The sequence below is a fragment of the Amblyomma americanum genome, chromosome 2 (genome assembly GCF_052857255.1).
Source record: "Amblyomma americanum isolate KBUSLIRL-KWMA chromosome 2, ASM5285725v1, whole genome shotgun sequence".
In the NCBI taxonomy this organism is placed as follows: Eukaryota; Metazoa; Arthropoda; class Arachnida; order Ixodida; family Ixodidae; genus Amblyomma; species Amblyomma americanum.
The window spans coordinates 43,257,172-43,276,000 of NC_135498.1; the positions used below are offsets into that span (position 1 = coordinate 43,257,172).

At 43.3% G+C, this 18,829-nt stretch overlaps 2 protein-coding genes across 2 annotated transcripts; both read left to right on the forward strand.

Annotated features, from left to right (window-relative positions):
• Positions 1–384: 384 nt before the first annotated feature.
• Positions 385–10,448, forward strand: LOC144119657 (uncharacterized). Its single transcript, XM_077652224.1, has 6 exons — positions 385–446; positions 1,781–1,838; positions 5,578–5,669; positions 7,072–7,116; positions 8,668–8,769; positions 10,368–10,448. The coding sequence occupies exons 1-6, from the start codon at positions 402–404 to the stop codon at positions 10,446–10,448; spliced, it is 423 nt and encodes a 140-aa protein (XP_077508350.1). The 5' UTR covers positions 385–401.
• Positions 10,449–10,794: 346 nt separating this feature from the next.
• LOC144118519 (uncharacterized) lies at positions 10,795–18,004 on the forward strand. Its single transcript, XM_077651441.1, has 5 exons — positions 10,795–10,828; positions 13,048–13,089; positions 13,545–13,598; positions 15,516–15,650; positions 17,657–18,004. The coding sequence occupies exons 1-5, from the start codon at positions 10,814–10,816 to the stop codon at positions 17,870–17,872; spliced, it is 462 nt and encodes a 153-aa protein (XP_077507567.1). The 5' UTR covers positions 10,795–10,813; the 3' UTR covers positions 17,873–18,004.
• Positions 18,005–18,829: the final 825 nt, after the last annotated feature.

Sequence of the window (18,829 nt, forward strand, 5' to 3'; positions counted from 1 at the left end):
TCTTTTGAAGTAAATGCAACCGTTTGATATTCATAAATGATGTTGTTCCCCAGACCAAAATAGAATAGTTAGCAACAGAGGAAAACAGTGCGTTGTAGAGCATCAGCTTAATATGCTTTGGAAAGAGGTATCGCAGGCGGGACACCATACCAGCAGCCTTGGACAACCTGTCCCTGACTTTTTCAACGTGTTCATCCCATGATAAATTTTCATTAAAAAGCACTCCTAGGGTTTTGACCGTAAGAACTATTTGAATGACTGAGGAACCCATTTTTAGATGAACTTGTGAGACAGCAATTGGAATATGTCAGTCATACTTTTATAATGCGCGATAAGCTGTCCCGCTCTGAACTTCAGCATCGTTGTAAGACGACAAAGACGAAGAACCGGAATCAAGCAAGATGGTCGCCATCCATACCGTGTCGTCAATATGCCTCCTTTGTGCGGTAAGCGTTTGCGATCCTCAGATGTGTTTTTCATTAAGAGCCCACACAACGGAAGAGTACCAACGCGGGTTAGCTGGAAGACCTTCACTGCTAAAGTAGCTATGCAAGCGGAACGTCATATTATATACTGAAAGCACATATGCCAACTTTCCCTAGTCGTGTCTTAAGTGAAGCCTCACTACCTTGTGTTAGGCCGCTTTGGTGTTTTGTGGACACCAAAAGTGTTATGTGATTTAACGCGAAAGCAATACTAGTGTGTGTACTCGCAGATGGTACAGAAAATCTCAGTGATGGCAAGAAAAATAGGGTGACGTCATCAAGCGACCGTATGACGCGCAGAACAAGCCGAGCACCGCCACTTCAGACAGTCATATACGTGTCGTTCGTCTGTAGTACACTATACTCCCCACTGGCCGACCTGAATGTGGTGCCAGTTTTGCCGACAATATTCGCACCAAAATTGTGACGAAACCATTGGCTGTATAGTGTTCCGGGTGGTGTCATACGATTTCTCTTTGCACGTAGCTGACATATGCCAGCAAAATTCCAAAACTAGCTTGTTATAAAGATTCAAACCGACGACATAACCACCTTCAATTGTACGTTTTGCCAGACTCTTTACATTTTCCCATAAGGCGCGGTTGAGGGGTCCACCGATATGTGCGACAGTTACTGCGCCATTTCCTTTCCTAAGAAACCGATTTCCTTATCAAAATTGTGACGCAATCATTCGTTACAGCGTTCAGGGTGGTGTCATACACGGGTGTGTGGGTATGGGTGGTATGTGTGTGTATGGGCGGGTGTCAATGTACCAAGCGACAGTAATGCTTTCGCCACACGTAAGTAGAAAGTGTCTCTGCCAAATTTTTGTTGTTGTTGTTCACTTCACGCTTGCAACAAAAGGCTTTATTCGCGTACGTCTCAAAGTTAAGCATCCACATATGTTGTGGGCTTTCAATTCACATCTGCATGCTATCCAGAAAGTGGTTCTAGATAATGGAAATTGTCATGGAAAATGTCATGTTGAAACATCCAAATAATGAAAGCGCTTTGTTTAAAAATTAAAACCTTTCTCCTGTCTATTTCATTCTCAAGGTATATAAAAGGTCGTCGCTGCATAGTACACAACTTCATACACTTCCATAAAAATATTGATTCGGATGCCTTACGCTTAAAGCCCCGCAGTGGTGCAGCCTCCTAAGCGGAAGTGTCGAAAGCTACTCTGACAACTGCAACATCGACTACGGCACTTGCTCCTGCTTACAAAATGGCTTTAATAAGTACGTTTAAGTTAGCTCATCTGCTTCGTTCTTATCCATCTTTGTTTCTTACAGGGACTTAACGTCATGTACATAATCTCGTCGGTGCTGAAAATTCACGAAGATATCGTGCGTGAGTAGCCCTATTCTTCATTACATTGTCGTCGTGCTTGAAAGTTATAGCGGTCATTAATTATTTATATGTTGACCCCAATATTAAACGAGCGCATATTGATAGGGCAGTATTTTAGGAATAATAAATATGCAGGTTTAAACAAAGGCACGTCTTCGCTCGGAAGAATATGGCAGAAATGTCGAGCACCTCAGGGTATTCACTGAGTGCCTTGGACCCATATGAAGATGGCAATATGTGGCGAGCAAGTTCGTTGGCTCTGTCAAGCCAATTCTATATGAAAAAATAAAATCAGAATCAAGCGTATTTACAGGCAAAACGTCAAGGCGCCCGTGTGCCGTGCGATGTCAGAGCACGTTAGAGATCCCCAGGTGGTCGAAATTATTCCGGAGCCCTCTACTACGGCACCTCTTTCTTCCTTTTTTCTTTCGCTCCCTCCTTTATCCCTTCCCTTACGGCGCGGTTCAGGTGTCCAACAATATATGAGTCAGATACTGCGCCATTTCCTTTCCTCCAAAACCAGTTTTTTATTATTATTATTATTATTATTATTATTATTATTATTATTATTATTATTATTATTATTATTATTATTATTATTATTATTATTATTATTATTATTATTATTATTATTAATCAAGCGTATTTTTATGCTTTCATGTGGCCTGTTTGCAGTGGTGAATTCGCAGCAAAATGCCAAGCACTAAAAACAATGAAAGGAATTTCAAAAGAGCTCTTACATTCTCTCCTTCTCAAAGAATAAAATTCGGAAAAAAATTACAGTTGATATAGTTCATTTCGCCAAATACTATGTATGTGGGCTAGCACGCTGCGTCTTACTTTGCTTTCGGTTCGAGACTAGAGTCTCAAAATAAAGCTTCAGGCAAAGATCGATGATCATCGGTGACTGGGGACCCTTGTGGTAGCGCGCTATAACATTTTAGAGCTGCTTAACGCACCTTAAGCGGGCACTGGGACAGCGATTTTTTCTCGATTCATTATGCACTGAAGGAAGTTGAGACGATGTCATGCAATGAACAGCGACAGAGCGTGGCAGTTAAACAAGAGGGTTGATTCTTAGCGGTGGTCTCATAGTGCTCTCCTGCATTGGACAGCGAAGCTGCTGTGTTCGTTCCGCCGTGAGTTAGAAGCACAGTGGCGGCCATATTTGTTTGCTTATTTATTTTATTTCTGCAGGTTTAGCTGGCTTCAGACAAACAGACAACAGAATTTTTTTCGAGTTCGGAAGCCTTTTTGCTTGCGCAATGAAAAAATAGCCGCCTTATTTATGCAATTCGCGACAGGTGCGCGGGTGCGCGGTGTGTCGCTTTTTGTCATCAGTTCAACCACTTTGATGCGAGAGGCGGATTCTTTCCTGCAATCTAGAATTTCATAGTGGAAAAAAGAAAAAAAAAGCTAACGGAGCCGAGGAAACGTTGAAGTATTTGCATTTAGTCTGAATTCCCTTCTACACTATTGATGGAAAACTCCAAGCATCCGAGTTCAAAGTCACTTTAACATGTCGGACCATGACGCGGTCCAAAATTGTTTCTTTGAACTTGCCTTTTTTACCGCTCGTTTTACATACCACTCACTCTCTCGGCAGCATTGTCAATGTCCATTTTTGATTACTTTTTAACAGCTGTAGTATGCGGAGTGGATTGTGTACAACTGTACCAGTAATCACACCCGTACCTTTTTTATTCATCGACATAGTTCGATCCGTCCGACAACATTGAGACTGTATTTATGAGTAGAGTACCATGCGAAAATTTAGTATAATTGCCATCGGTACGATCTGCATCGAAATTGAATGCGCTCTTTTGAATTAGGACATTTAAAGCTGATCTTTGAATGTAATGTGAAGCGACTCCATTGTTTAATAAGAGTCAGACCCGTGGATAGAAACGCAGTGACACACTCTTTCTATGGCAAGCATTAAACGACTCAATGAGCATGCATAAAGAATAGGTGAAGATAGAGTGTCTTCCATGGTAGCTCTAGCACAGCATACCTGAGCCTAAAGTAATAGTTTCATAAAAAATATGATTAGAACGAGACCACGGTTACGAAAAGGTTCTCTTGAAACAAGCACTCACCTCATTATTATCGCCCTATTTCAATCACCAGAATCCCATGCTAGATATTCGAACATGTCCCTTTTCCCATATAGTAAATTTATTTGAATAAAACTCCTATTTCCATAATGCACAAAATAGTTTTCGTAAGTCATAATCATTCGAAACACCATTTTTCCTATTTACTCATAAGTTGTAGGATATTCTAGATCATCGTTCCACTGGAAATTGCACCTTTTTAGATTCTGCTAAATGTTTTCATGAGGTTAGTCACCGGCTTTGGTACTAAAACTGCTCATGACAGAACTTGTTACTAGCGTGCCAAACAGGCTGGAGTTCTTCTAACATGACGTCCGCAGTTCTTTGCAGCTAATAGCAATAACTCATGTTTACACGCCAGTCTTTCCCAGTGTTTCACCAGGTGCCCTCCTTGGGCCATTACTTTTATAATATTCACTAATGGCTTGCCTTATTCTGTTGCCTTATCAATTGTGTCCAGGCGATTGTGTCCATTTCCGTGAAATTATAACCGATGACGACATACGCGCAATTCGAACATATGTTAACAATAATTCCCCTTGATCCGAATAATGGCAAATGACACTAAATGTTAACAAGTGTAAATTCCTTTGCGTCACAATGTCTTCTAGTAGCTTATCTACTTATACCCTAAAAAAGTCGCTCTAAAATCTATTGTTTAATACAAGTACCTAGGCATTCATATCACTAGGAGCCATAGCTGGAAAGCTCGCGTCAATTTCATCAAGAAAGTTAACCGCATGCCAGGCTTCTTAAACCAGAACTTTCACTCAGTCACTATAAACACCACGCTTCTGTTTTACAAAACAATACTGCGTTCGCAACTTGAGTACACATCGTCGGTGTGGGATGCAGGCATTACTGATCTCATTATTCAGTTAGAATTGATTCAGAACAATGCAGCTCGTTTTAACCTCTCTAATTATTATTTTACTGCATGAGTATTTGAAATGAAATCTAACCTAAACCTATTACCTCTTGCATCGCGTTGAAAGCTCACACTGTTGTGGCTCTCTTGCAGTATGTTTTACTATGATGATTCGCACGATGAATTTGCCATTCCACCTTCATGTGTATCCACGAGCACAGACCACATTCACTAAAGGTTGGCATGAAAAACTGGAACCGCCTTCCCTCTCCTGTTGCAACATTGAATAAATATTTTGATTGCATCCTGCCGTGCGCAGTATAGTGAAAGAAAACAGTCCTCAATATTTTACAAAATCGCCTAACTTTTATGTCTGTGCATAAAAATATTTAATTTCGCCACACAGTGTATTCCGAAATGTTACCGCGAAATATTGCCTGCATATCGTGTTATGATGTCTTGGTGCAAGAAATCATACGTACATTATAATAAGTATTGCCTTGTATACTGGAGGCCTCATCTGTTACTAACATGTGTTACTTGCATGTTTACGTTGTTCCTGGGCATATCTTTCTTTTTGTATTCATCCCCCCCCCCCCCCTGTTGTGTTTTTTTGCTTGTAGGTAATAATAAATAAATAAAAACAGCGTTGCTTTCTCTTTTCTTTTTTTTTTGGGGGGGGGGGGGGCAATAGAGCACAACTCGCAAGGAAACATGCAGTGGCGACAAGTCAACGCGAGTTACCTTTCCGCAGCTTACGGGAAGGCGTACTTCCTGCTGTCCACTGCTGTTTCGGCAATAAGCCTCTCCGCCGACATCATGATGCTGAAGGCCATCAAGTACGGGGTACGTTTGTCGATATCGCACCCATTAACCTTTGAATAATGGTAACAAAACAATGGAAGTCAATAAAAATTGGTCTATGACAGTTGTATCAACGTATTAAGTCATTTATACGGCTATGTTCCAGCTGATATAAATTTATTTCGTATTGCAAAAGGAGTTCTTCAGGAAACTGCAACATGCGTAGTATATAAAGGGTCCTAGGTGACTGCTAAAAATGTTGTTGTGCTAATAGATTCTCGCTTTACTAAGAACTTTCTGTTTAGTTCGTACTGGAAGGAGTTTATAGGAACCGAGGTCCGTTTGCGTAAGATGCTCAGAAAACTACATAAAATAGTTTGCCATTTCCGAAGAAAGCATATCTAAAACAAAACACCTCCACCTGATAGATTTCGCGCATTTACTACTCAATGGCTACGGTGTTTTTCTGTTGAGCCGAAGGGCGCCCAGTCCTGGAAGCGGCAACAGCATTCCGACAGAGGTCGAGCGCAAAAAATTCCCGCGTTTTGTGCAATGTCTGCGCCGTCGAAGAACCCCGAGTGGTTGAAACTGATGTCTAGCCCTCCAGTGAGGAGTATTTCGTAACACGTGCGCCGCTGAGGAATATTCAACCCCACATACTATTGGATATAATTATCGAAGCTTACACAGCAACCTTCATGGGCGAATTAACAGAAATAAACTTGATCGTACAAATTTTTACCCTCTCAAAAAATAGACGTTAGCATATTCCGCTCCCCGGGCGCTTTTGGTGTTAGGGTTGGCAAAAACGTGGTTCACTAATGTCCGCCACGCTGATATGGGCAGTGTAATCGGGAAAGTGGTGGGCGCCATTGTAGTTGTAGACAGTCGGCGCCTGATACCTGATTTAATATCTGCAGTGGGTCCTTGGACCTAAGATTTCAAACTTATTTTGGAAAATGGCGGAGTGTTTGGCTTGAAGCACTCTGGCATGGGTCGGCCCGGTATTGCACTGCCTCCGGGATCGGCCCGGGGCGTATTAACGTGGCGCGTCTTTTCTTTCACTCTTTGGTCTCCTATCCTTTACCCCTCCTACTTTCAGCACGCGGCAGCGAGCGCGGCTCGGCTTGAGCCAGTAGGCAGGCCCGTGCACTTTCCTTTTCCTTCTTCCCCTCAGCAACATCAGTCAGTCAAGTGGTGGGAATTAACATGTGGGAATTAACAATCAGTCAAGTGTCCCGACATTGTCTTTATGATAAAAACGGTACTAGCATAAATCACAGCTGCCGTCTATGTTTTCGGTACTTCAGCAGAACACTATCCTATTGATGTGTGCTCTACAGCAACGGATAGCCACTCTTTTCAAATTTTAATGGCAACCACAGTACAACAGGTAACAGAAATTAATGTTTGGTTGCTGATTTTCTTGGCGGGGTTATTTCAGAACGTTAGCAAGTCAGCGACCAATCAGGAAGCCGCCGTGCCGAAGGTAAGCTTTCAACTTTTTCCGACATTTGCAGTGATATTTTTTGCAATTGACTTTAACGCACATGTTAACACACGAGTTGAAGCTTAAACATCACCAGGCTCTGTGCCTCAACACTGGCCAGGGTGACTATGATAGCTGCACCACCTCTGTTAGCTTCCTGATGAGCACTGAAAACCTCTAGGGGCCCATATTGTCTTCTAAATATCAGCGGGCGCTGCACAATGGCGCATAGTTATGAAGACTAAGTGGTATACAAGGGACTTATGAATCATAATAATAATAATTGTTTTTTTGGGGAAAGGAAATGGCGCAGTATCTGTCTCGTATATCATTGGACACCTGAACCGCGCCGTAAGGGAAGGGATAAAGGACGGAGTGAAAGAATAAAGGAAGAAAGAGCTGCCGTAGTGGAGGGTTACGGAATAATTTCGACCACTTGGGGATCTTTAACGGGCACTGGCATCGCACAGCACACGGCCCCTTAGCGTTTTGCCTTCATAAAAACGCAGCCGCCGCGGTCGGGTTCGAACCCGGGAACTCCGGATCAGTATGGATCCCCACAAGTGTTATTGGTTGATTTTGATTCCAGTTAAATACTGATCAGTGATCTCTTCAAGCGCGTTTAAGAAGCCCATGTGGTCAAAATTACTCCGGAGTCCTCCGCTTAGCGTCCGTCATACCCCGCGGGTTGCTTAAGGTTATTAAAACGCGCATACCTTAATATATCTAGTGCCTCCAATAAAAAATGAAAAATGGAACCATACTCTCGGAAACCGAGACGTTCCTCGCGGTATACTCGTCAAGGCTATCTTTTCAGGGGAGTTTTCTTTGAAAACCGGTTTCCGCCGTGGTAATAAAGCAAGTGCTAAAGCTGGAAAGCTCACTTTTTCAGTAAAGAGACATTGAGCACATATTATTGAAGGCGGCTTGTATCGATAGGCTGAGGTGTTATAATTACAAATAGTCTACATTCACTGAAAACAGAGCTGCGATTTCATAAGCCAGAATAGGCAAATAAACTAAGTGCAAGTATCTCCATCAAGCTGCGATGACATCAAGAAGATCACTGAGGCTGCACTGCGCTGCTATCCACTTCTCAACATTGATCACGGAGTCCTTTAAGACTTCGCCGCCTCTAGTTTGAATCGAGTGCTGGCCGAAAAAATTGTTACATGCTTAAATTTAATTTTGTCAAAAATAAACGCATCGTTTGCTGTGGGGCAAATATCAACATAATCAGATAATGAGAGAGAGAATCAGTTTATAATGAGAACGAAAATAATATACCCCCCCCCCCCCCCCCCCACTGTCTCTTATAATGTACGTTCCCCCACCGTGCAGTCACTAGCTGCACTGCACAACTCTCTTAAAACCACCGCCACTGAACAAGCGGCGTGTTCACATGCTCTGACCGCACCCTTCACCATATACTTAATCGCTTGATGTCGACATAGCCTTCAAAGTCACCTCTTTTGCGAGATATCATAGAACCGCGTCCAGGCATAACATATTCTTTGTCGTCTTTTTGTTTCTACCACTGTTGCGCTGCAGACGTCCCTTAAATTGATGGAGATGGCACTCAGCACAAAGTTGTTCGTCATCGCCTTCGAGTTCTTTGCTCCGACTGTCTACAACTACAATGCCGCCCAAAGTGTGAGTATAGTCTATGCAGTCTTCGCGCTGTTAACGTTTTCCTTCTTCATTTCTTACTTTTTATCGGTCTTGCTTTTTGTCGTGTGACAACTGCACTACTCGTGTCTCTGTCTCTTTGAAGCTATAAGTCTGCGATTCACTTTGGCCCACTGAATGCAACCATTGGCAACAAAGCACGTGTTAAAAAAAAATTAGCGGTGGCCTAGGCAATGCCCAGACTGGTTTGGCGATAGCGCAAAGATCCGACCTGGCTTGCCAAGCACGACCTAGCACAACCACACATGCTGCAGACACGAACTGAAATTGATTAGTGGTCATGTTTCACGTTTTGTCGTTTGAATTTGGCGCCCTCCTCTTGGTCGTGGAGTGCCTACGAGGTGGAATACTGGCGCAGCTGTACAGGCGCAGACATAAGTAAACAGAGCACTCCATTCCGTTCTAATTGACATCTCTCCTTTCCCATAGGACATCAGGAAAAAATATTTGTTCATGAGAAAGCGATTTATACCACAATTGCCTGTCTCAATTAGGAAGCGAGTGAAAAATGTTAGAACAAAAAAGCGTGCTTCGTTTACTTTTGGCCGCGCCTGTACGTATTGCCGGACCAGCGGTACCGTCCCAAGCGTTAAGGCATACATCATCTTAGCGAGCCGATGCTATTTCATCCTTATTTTCACGTGTTTATTTCATGCCTCACGTGACGTATACACTCTGTACGCATCAGAGCCGTCATTCGAATGTTTAAACGAAAACAGCACCAAGAATAAATTGGATTATCATTTATTTTGCGGTCGTAGTGGAATACTAGGATGTGATGCATGCAGTACACTTTAGCCTAACGTATCACTACAAATAAGAAAACACGCAAGCAAAAATTTAATGTTTATACTCTTTCAAGTTAACCTCACTGCACAGAGAAAGATAACTTTATTCCGACGCAGAATCCAGTGCCGAGGGAATTATGCACAAGACTCACCACGACCAAATGGTCCGTCAGATGTCCGAGAATAGCAGGGCCACTCCACGACGAGGGCCTGGTGTGGTCCAATTGAAGTCAATTGCTTAAATTAAGACTGACTAAAGGAACAAGCGAGTTTGCAGTTAACAGCGCGCTGAGCATTTGCTACCCCACTCATATATGTATTTCAAAAATCTCTGAACAGAATTTTTGAATTCAATCTTTTCTAGTGCAATTGCTAAAGCTTGCTTTCACTGATTCCGTTTCAGCCAGCGGTAAGTAAAATTTTCAGTGAAATTTATAACCTGCAGCTGCAGAATTTAGAAATTTTTCGGGGCGATATTTACGTTTCAGTAATTTTGTATACATTTCATTTATTATTTCCGGCCACTTACTGACCGTATCAGTGGTGATAAAGAGCTGCTGCAGTCTTCAAGAGGATGCTTATCTCAGTGAAAGGGCTGAGGCATGACAGAGGGCTCCTACATGTTACATTGTCTGTTTCAGGTGGTTTTTCCATACAGCTGCTTAGCGAAGTTATACCTACAAATCGCTACAAATCTGGATTCCTGAGCCAATGCTGCTTCCCGCCCTACTCTCCTTTTCCTTTTTATTTTGTCGATTCTCGTTTTGTGGCCAGGCTCTTATAGGCTGGGACTCCGCAGATGAAGCCCCGCTTTTAGAAAGCAAGCCTTCACAGACGCTGCTCTGGAAGGAATAGCGTAAATGACACGGATACATGAACGATCTCTCAGTGATGCTTGCAACTCATAAAATGTGTTACCAGTTTACACATTAACTAATTGCATCTGTTTAAAAGAAAGAGAGCAAGCAGCGGCTTCTAATCCAGTTGAAAAAAACTCTAATATCTATGCGAAGTCAAAGACTATTTCATTTTCCCTATACATCCTGAGTGTTACAGGATTGACGGCAATGGAAGGTGATATGGGCCTCGACAACGCGCGGTATCGCCATTTTGGGCGTCGATTCCTTTAAAGCGTATACCATGCGTACATGGCTTTACCAACCTGACTTTAATAAGATTTATTTCATTCTTCGCAGTTTCTAAGAAGCCTACAACAAAAAATGACGTGGCAAGACGTAAGCAACTGCCGAATTCCTGAGGGGGAGTGTACAAGCATGACGCACTTTTCGAAAGAGTTCATTGTGTTCCGAAAGTGTTTTTAGACCTGTTGAAATATAAGGCCCAGGTTCCTCTCCCAGAAAAAAAAAATAATGACGAAGATACGTTGCTAAATAGTGACCTATACTATGAAACTACGAAAAAAAAAGGTTTCTCGCTCCGCGGGTTTTGTTTTTGAAAGTACTGGATGCATAGTGGTCGCACGTAGGGCTGGCCATGTGCAACATTATATGAGCCTGTCTCATATGAACGGTCGCAAACCTTTGAGTTTGAGGTATTAGGCAGTTCCTGTGTTATCTTTCTCGCACCAGTTTCTTCGATTACGAAAATGCTTCGCCCCAGCTGAAAAACCATTAGAGTCGTTCCTCTAAGCGTATTTGTCTGATAGCTCGATTTCCAGCCGAATGGTAAACACCATGAAAAGCTTCTATAAAAGAAAAGCAACTTTTTTTTTCTGAAGCAACTAGCAACAACACCATGCAGCACGTAATAAAGAAGCGGCTAACTGCTTTTCCGGGATTTTGACATCAAGGTTTAACACCTCAACAATACATGGCGAAAATAACAAAGACTGCTGGATCTTCACTTGTTTAAAGTATCGATGTTACACTTCGCAAAAGCTAGAAAACGTGTGGAGACCTGAGAAAGGACAAGACACAGCGCTTGTGTCAATTGTCCTTTCTTCGGCTATGGTTGCATGATTTTGCACTGCTCCTTTTCCTAGGCTCAAAATGCACCAACTAGCCGAAAAAGAAGTTTTACTGAAATATATATAATAGGTTAGTCGCACTTCGCGTTGTTGGTCTGCGCTTGAAAACTGTTCCGGGGCCGTTTTTAGTCTAGTATTTTTGATGAAAACGCTTCCTTAAGCAGCCGCCGTGGTGGCTCAGGGGTTATGGTTCTCGGCTCCTGGCCCGAAAGACGCGGGTTCGATCCCGGCCGCGGTGGTCGAATTTCGATGGAGGCGAAATTCTAAAGGCCCGTGTACTGTGCAATGTCAGTGCACGTTAAAGAACCCCAGGTGGTCGAAATATCCGGAGCCATTCACTGCGGCGTCCCTCATAGCCTGATTCGCTTTGGGACGTTACGCCACCATAAGCCTAAAGCCACAAGCTTGCCTTGCGGGCGAAAATCTCAGTGTTTTAGCATCAAGAAAAATGGGTAGATGCCCATTATTTAAAAGCGCCATAAATCGCATGAAGGGAATACGAACAGCAGTTAACCGAATGGTGCATGGCGAATGCAACGAAGTAAGACTTCTGCGTCCTGAAGCTTGGTTCAAAAGGTAGTTCCTGCGTATCATCAAGGCCCGCCCATTCTTACTGAGGAAGCAAGCCCATGTAGCGGAAAAAAAAAACCCACAATGCCTGCAGTATTGAAATATTATAAGGAAAATATGATTGCGCCAATGTTCCGCAGCAGATAAAACTGTAATACACGCTAGGTCCCCCCACTTAACCGTCTATCTGGCAGTGCAGAAAAATATCGCGACATCGAGACTTTGTTGAACAGGACGGCTCTGAAATAGAGTCAATCTTTCATCTTTGTGCAGTCGCAGCGCATAAATCCTGGAGAATCAATACTGGTCGTGTGCAGAAAGCCAACATTTTTTATAAAATTTGGAAGTCGATTCTCATGCCTAAAAGAACACAATATTCTCCGCAAAAAAAGTAAGCACATTAGTTTGGAGACAATGTTTTGTTATGAGGCTAAGTAGCTGTACTTCAGGAGAGCTCGAACACACGAGTTTTGCGGCACCCGCTTAGGTTAATAAATGTATAAATGTAGACGCAGCTAACCGTTTTAAATAAACTGGTCTAGCGCAAGTTTTCGTCAAACAAACGCCGACACAGTATTTTGGTAAATTTATCAAATGAAAAAGTCGAAAACTTGGGTCTGGGAACAAGCCTGTCTAAACTGGGCGACCCTCTGCGGCCGTCTAATATACCAGCCAACCGTGGCCGCCAGTGAATAAGGCGAGTTATGTATCCAGCCGATCAATGCAGGTGCAGTTAACAGCATAAGAGAACAATCGCAGAAAAAAGTTATTGTTGTACGTACTCATTGTATCTCTCCATGCCTGGCGAAAGGATTGCAGCTCCCGGTTTCGCGTCGCTCTCTAGAGCGAAAAGTCACGTTGCTAATTTATTGTTCATACTCATTTATTTGTTTTCAGTATTTGAAAGGAAATCCTCCATCTGATTCTGTACAATTCGGGGTAAGTTTGAACATTAGCTAAACGTGCCCGTTCAATAATTTGTGGCAATTAAAAATTTTCTGACGGGTCGGTGCCCTTACTACCCCATTTGCAGACGTTGTGATTGCCGCACCAGGAAGTAAAAAGCAGCTACAAGGCATAATCTGCTTTGTGAAATACTACAGCTCGCACTTTTTACGTCCCGGAGAAAGCTCGCACTGTACACAGGGAAAATAACTTGAAAGCACTTGCGCGAACATTCGGTCCCCCACAAGCGATGTTATTGCATATTTCATACGTGATGACATTAAGGCCGATCTGCAAAAGCCAAAGACAGTGCGTGTTAATGGAATACTATGTTTGGCAGAGAGAAAGTTGTGTGTGTATTTGCTAAATTACACTATATATGAATGGCTCAAATTGGACTGGTGCACAAAACCACAGCAATAAGCGATGCACGCTGTTACTTCTTGCAGAAAATTTTCGTCGCATTTTCTATGGTGCCTGTTGCGATTGTCACGGCGGTTAAGGTGAGTATGAGCTCAGGCTTTTGCTAGATGTAGAGGAGACGGCACCTGATATTTATGTTCCATAATTCTTATTTGTAGAGCTGCTGCAGTTTATTGTGAGGTGTAAAATTATGTTTTGTAATAAACGCTTTTCTGTGCATGATCCTTGTGCATAAAATAGACGCTATGCTAGCAGTCGTAGATGCAAACAAAAGGTTCGTGGATATTTTCGTCATCAACAGTTTCCACATAGACTAGACATTGACTAATTCTATAATTCTAAACTATTGGGTATGCGTGGAGCTCTTCTGTACATTGTCACTAACCACTGAGCGTACTTATAGAAGTTTCAATAGTTAGCTCATGCCCGACAATTCTGGACAAAAGCATTTCTGAGCAGGAAAGCTTTATGAACACGATTTTCTCGTATATTGGAAGATTTCACTAAAACAATCATTATAACCGCACATCTCTCGTCCGTAGGCTTGCATTTTTTTGGCATTAAAGTTTTGCGGTCATCAAAAGCATTCCGCTCCGCGTTGGTTTACAACGGCAGACTTGACTGCTCGATGGGACGCACTCATTTTTTTAACCTCGACAGTTTAAAATCTGGCTGAGAATTTCCAACGAACCTTTAGTAATGAATTAAAACACAATTAAATATCTTTCAAATATAAAATTCAGATTTCCTTTCGGACGTGAGGATATGGTATTGCAAAGGGTATGTTCTGATATTTTCCATGTACAAAACGTGTCTGCATGGCTTGCAGTTAATGCATGCATTCAGAACGGCATTCTTAGGCTATTAAACCAGACAAAAGTACTCGATACAAATTGTCGAGTTCAATCCCCAGCTAATCTATGTCGGTCTCCTTCCTTTGGCTGACACTTCCTATACAGCGCCACCCACCTAGTATGCAGGCGGCGCAGGGTTGTTTAACAGTGGCAGCAGGTAGGCATTAGCTTCAAATAAGTGCTGCAAGCTTTCCCCTGGTCTGTTGCTCTGCTCCTCTGGGGGGAAATGCTTGAAATACCTACAGGTAGCTTCAGTACGATAAGTAACATTTTGAGTATTCACGTAAATAATTTTGAGCGACAAGCACATATTTCTTGTTTCACTGTGGGTTCTTTTCCTCTGAACGTGTAATATAGAAAAGGCATTTTCAATTTTAGAGCAGAAATAACACGACAACTTGTTCTCGTGCACCAGCTGACTGCTCCTTTTGATATTGAAGCTAGCTGTACTACCTGGCTAAGACGTCAGCACTTCTGAAATGGCATGATGATGATTGCAGACGAAGTCGATGTAACTGACATGTCACTTCGCTGCGACACTGGCAGAGCTCTTGGATAACAGTAAGCATTGAGAAAATCTAAGAAAGAATATTGCAAATCTTTAAGAATATACTAGCCTCCTGAATAATATAAATGTGCGCCTCTATTCGCCACAGTACCGCCAAACGAACACGCGAAAACAGCAAAGGCACGAAGCTCCAGAGAGCGTAAGACTTGACACTAAATGCTGAGAAGCTCACCCGTCCGGTCGGCCCTATGGAAGATGTCTTTTGTGGTCTTGATTAATGCGTTCGGAAAATATCCCCAACGATCACCGCACTGTCAGGGCGAATTTCCCCGACGAAAAACAAGCAGCTTAATGAATCTTGTAGGGCGGTTACTAACGCGCAGCGCGAGATTCAGCGATATCTGTTGTCGCTGGTGAATGTAAAATTGTTAATTCATTTCTAGAGTGCGCGTGACATCCCCACGTTCAGACCTCTGAACGTCACTACAGTGACGTCATGAGTGATGTCACTGCATGCTGACCAATCATAGTGGGGCAGTGTTACTCCATCGCAGCGATCATCAACGCCACAGAACAGGGAAATGTGCACCTAACAGCTCTCGCTGCAAACTGTCCGACTCTTGCGCGCCGCGCAGGGGGTGATACTTTTCTTTCTGCACGACTACTACGAGGGTGTCAAGCAGCAGGGAAAGCTGATCTCTACCGGCCTCCAGGACGAAGCGTCCCCGGACGAGGAGGCAGTGGAGGCCTACCCTGGGCAGGCCGTTCAGGTATTCTCCTAAACAAAGTGCAGGACCCCATGTTTAAAACGCCCCGCAGAGGCAAACACTACAGCACTGACCCCTTCCATCGTAAACACATCCGCGCGACCAGAATCGTTCTTAACATGTGTTAGCAGCTGTCTTGTCGTTTTCCTTGAGGGTATGCATGTGCCTCGTTGGGTGCAGTATGCGGGTATAACTATACTTAAAGAAGCCACAAATCTTTTGGTCCTTTTCTGATTCTGTAAGGCTTTCTGATTGAACGATTTCACATATCTCCAGAATTAAGAGGTAGTAACACAAGTAAAATATTCGTCCAAAAAGCGAGTGCGCTAAAGGACCGCTTACTCTCTTTTTACACCCATTACAGGCGTATACGTGTTTAGAGCGCGCCAGGTAACAATACGCTTTCAGTTTAGATTGTGCTGAATATGCCACTTCTTTGCAGTTCTTGACAGCAGTTATGTGAAAAATCCTACTGTTGTGATGCTTGGCATGGCTCTACTTGTCTAATTGACAAAGAGGGTGTTTTTCATGTTTGATATGCAACGGTGAAAAAGGTGCAGAAATCAGGAAAACTGCTCCGTGAAAAATTTAGATAATAAGCGTTAACTTTTGTTACTTAAAAAAAGACTTGACAGCACTTTACTGTATCTTGATTATACACCCCAACAATCGTTAATGCCTGTCTCAAAGCTGTTGCACACAACGTAACACGGAGCTTTTTTTATACGCTCACAACAAATGTTAATTCTTCCAAAAAGAAACTCTTGTAGTATTCTTGGCGATTATTTGCTGCCCTTAGTGATTTTTGTTACAGTGGCAGCTGCTTCTGGAAGGGCATCAACAGTGGATACACGCGTCGCTAGAAACGCAGTCGCAGCGCCCCTAGTGGGCACATTGTGCGCAATACGTGTTCGCAGAGAGCCCGAGGGTTGGAGCTGGTGACGCTCGCAGTGGGCTCGGTGGTGGAGTTGACGTGCGGATTACGCAACGACATTCTTCACACACGACCTCGTGCGAGTGAGGAATTGGCAGTGATAGTATCTAGGCGAGAGACGGTATGGCGTTATAGCAACCAAGGAAACAGGGTAGCTCGGCGCGAAAGCAGTTTGCCTCGCTGTATGGCAGAAGGTGTGTCCTACGACGCGGTGGCCCAATGCGCTAGGATCCCGGACGCCATGCGAAGGTCTTGTATTGATTCAGCGATGCGGGTTTTAAACCGAAGTATCTTCGACGATAAATGCAAAGACCCGTACGTGCGTGCGCGGACAGCCGTACAGTAACGAGAACGTCACAAGCGAAACTGTGAGGAGCACGCTGTTGCTGGTGCGCATAAACATTGTTTAGCTGTTTTAGTTAGTTTGAATATTCACATAATTTGAGGAATACGGGTACTGTGTTAAAGCTCTTATTCGTGATGTTCTAAAACACCAAGAGAGGAGCGTATACTTGTATTGTCAAATTTCCTATTACACCAAGCCCGCAAATCATTGCAGGTGCCCGAAATCGCACCCGCCTTCGGAGATATATGTGGAAAGCTGGAAACTGCACACCTAACTGAACGCTACCAGCCATGCGAGCTTAAGGACTCGCTACCATTTTGTATACATAATGATTTTATTGTGCTTTGTTTTCAACGCTTTCAAGCCAATAAAGTTTTATCGCACCCTGAACAGGACACGAGGACAAATCCGCTATTTTTTAAAACTAAATAAATTGTTCTTTCACTCTTTGGGTCTATGCTGGCATTTAGGCTGCAAAATATTAAGTTTGGGGCACAACTGAGGTCAGCATGGAACAATTTTTTTTTAGCGCACTCATCTCAAACTTGTGACGTTAGTGATAAAAAAAAAGACTGTTGTCACCTATGCAAAGTGGATAATCTATTATAGAGGCAAACGTCAATTAGTCCTCAGAGCTCCTGTGCCATGTTTGGAGATCAATAACATTATGTCTATTAGTGTTCACTGTCACCGGGCGGATTGCATCTTAACCAAGTTGCCACATTCCAGGTGATGCCGGGCTACTACGCATCCAGCGGCGTGCAAGGAGGGGCGTCGCTGCCCCAGCTGCCACCGGGATTTGTTTTCATCAGTCCGTACCCAGCCTCCCAGATGTATCCAGCCGCACAACCGTATCCGACATACCAGCCGTACCCGACCGCTCAGCAGTCGCCGAGTGGCGCCAACTACCCACGTGCCACGCATTTTGTCCCGCACCCACCCTAGGGCAACGAATATCGCGGATAAGCATCTTCTTCGAGTACATAATAGAAAAGAATTTCACAGACAGAACGATGTTCTCACTATGTGCGTGGTGGTCTTCTCTACTACTAGCTAATGCAACTTAATGCTGAAGGGACACTCTGTCTACAGTGACGACCAACATATGTAGTTTCTCCGCGACGACTGAATAGGCTATTATTAGAGGTTTTGTTCTGTCCCAAACAAAAATCACACCTTAGAATGAACTTATGAGTTTGGCTTGATCATAAAAATAAAGCATTAAAACGTTGAAATCTTTTGCTGCTGCTGTTGGCAAGCGGCATGACACAGGCGGGAGTTGTTGTTGCCGAAGGCTGTGTTCTTATGGCACAGGAGATCGTTATTTGCGGCCAGTGCATCTACGTAGGTTTAGCAGACTCTCCTCTGCGAAAAAGATTGACCTAACGTGGATGAAAACAAAACTCTGATGTGTTTATTGCAGGAAAAAGCCAGTAAAACAGAGCGTGTGAAGTTTCGATGATATATCTCGCAAAAGTTTACGTACACGAATAAAAAGTTTCAGGATTGAAGATTGTACTCAGTGGCTGTTTTGACACACAAGTGGGTAGCATTTTGTCGTCCACCTGACCTTGTAACTAAGTCAAAATGTGACGCATTTAGTCCAGCAACTTGTAGTGTCTGTGAGTAGCCCAGATAGTACTGTATTACTTTCCTATTGAAAGCACACTACTGAAGTGGCATTCATGCCCTTGGATCCGAGTGATATGTGGGACAAATGAATACGTGTTGGGAATCTTATGCACGGAGTTGAACGACTAAGAAAACAGCGATGAGGAAAGCTTAACGTACTGGTTTTACTCCGTGACAATTTGTTCCTGTGTTCAAGAGACCATTCCACAATCGACTTGCTAATTAGTTGCACAAGTGAACTTTCTTTAGCAGTTCCGGGCGCCTTAGACT

Coding starts and splice junctions, on each gene's coding strand:
- LOC144119657 (XM_077652224.1), top strand. CDS start 402: ATGGTCGCCATCCATACCGTGTCGTCAATATGCCTCCTTTGTGCG. Junction 5,670..7,071: donor TGAAGGCCATCAAGTACGGG/GTACGTTTGTCG, acceptor GGGTTATTTCAG/AACGTTAGCAAGTCAGCGAC. Junction 8,770..10,367: donor ACTACAATGCCGCCCAAAGT/GTGAGTATAGTC, acceptor TTTTGTGGCCAG/GCTCTTATAGGCTGGGACTC.
- LOC144118519 (XM_077651441.1), top strand. Junction 13,090..13,544: donor CTGATTCTGTACAATTCGGG/GTAAGTTTGAAC, acceptor TACTTCTTGCAG/AAAATTTTCGTCGCATTTTC. Junction 15,651..17,656: donor ACCCTGGGCAGGCCGTTCAG/GTATTCTCCTAA, acceptor GCCACATTCCAG/GTGATGCCGGGCTACTACGC.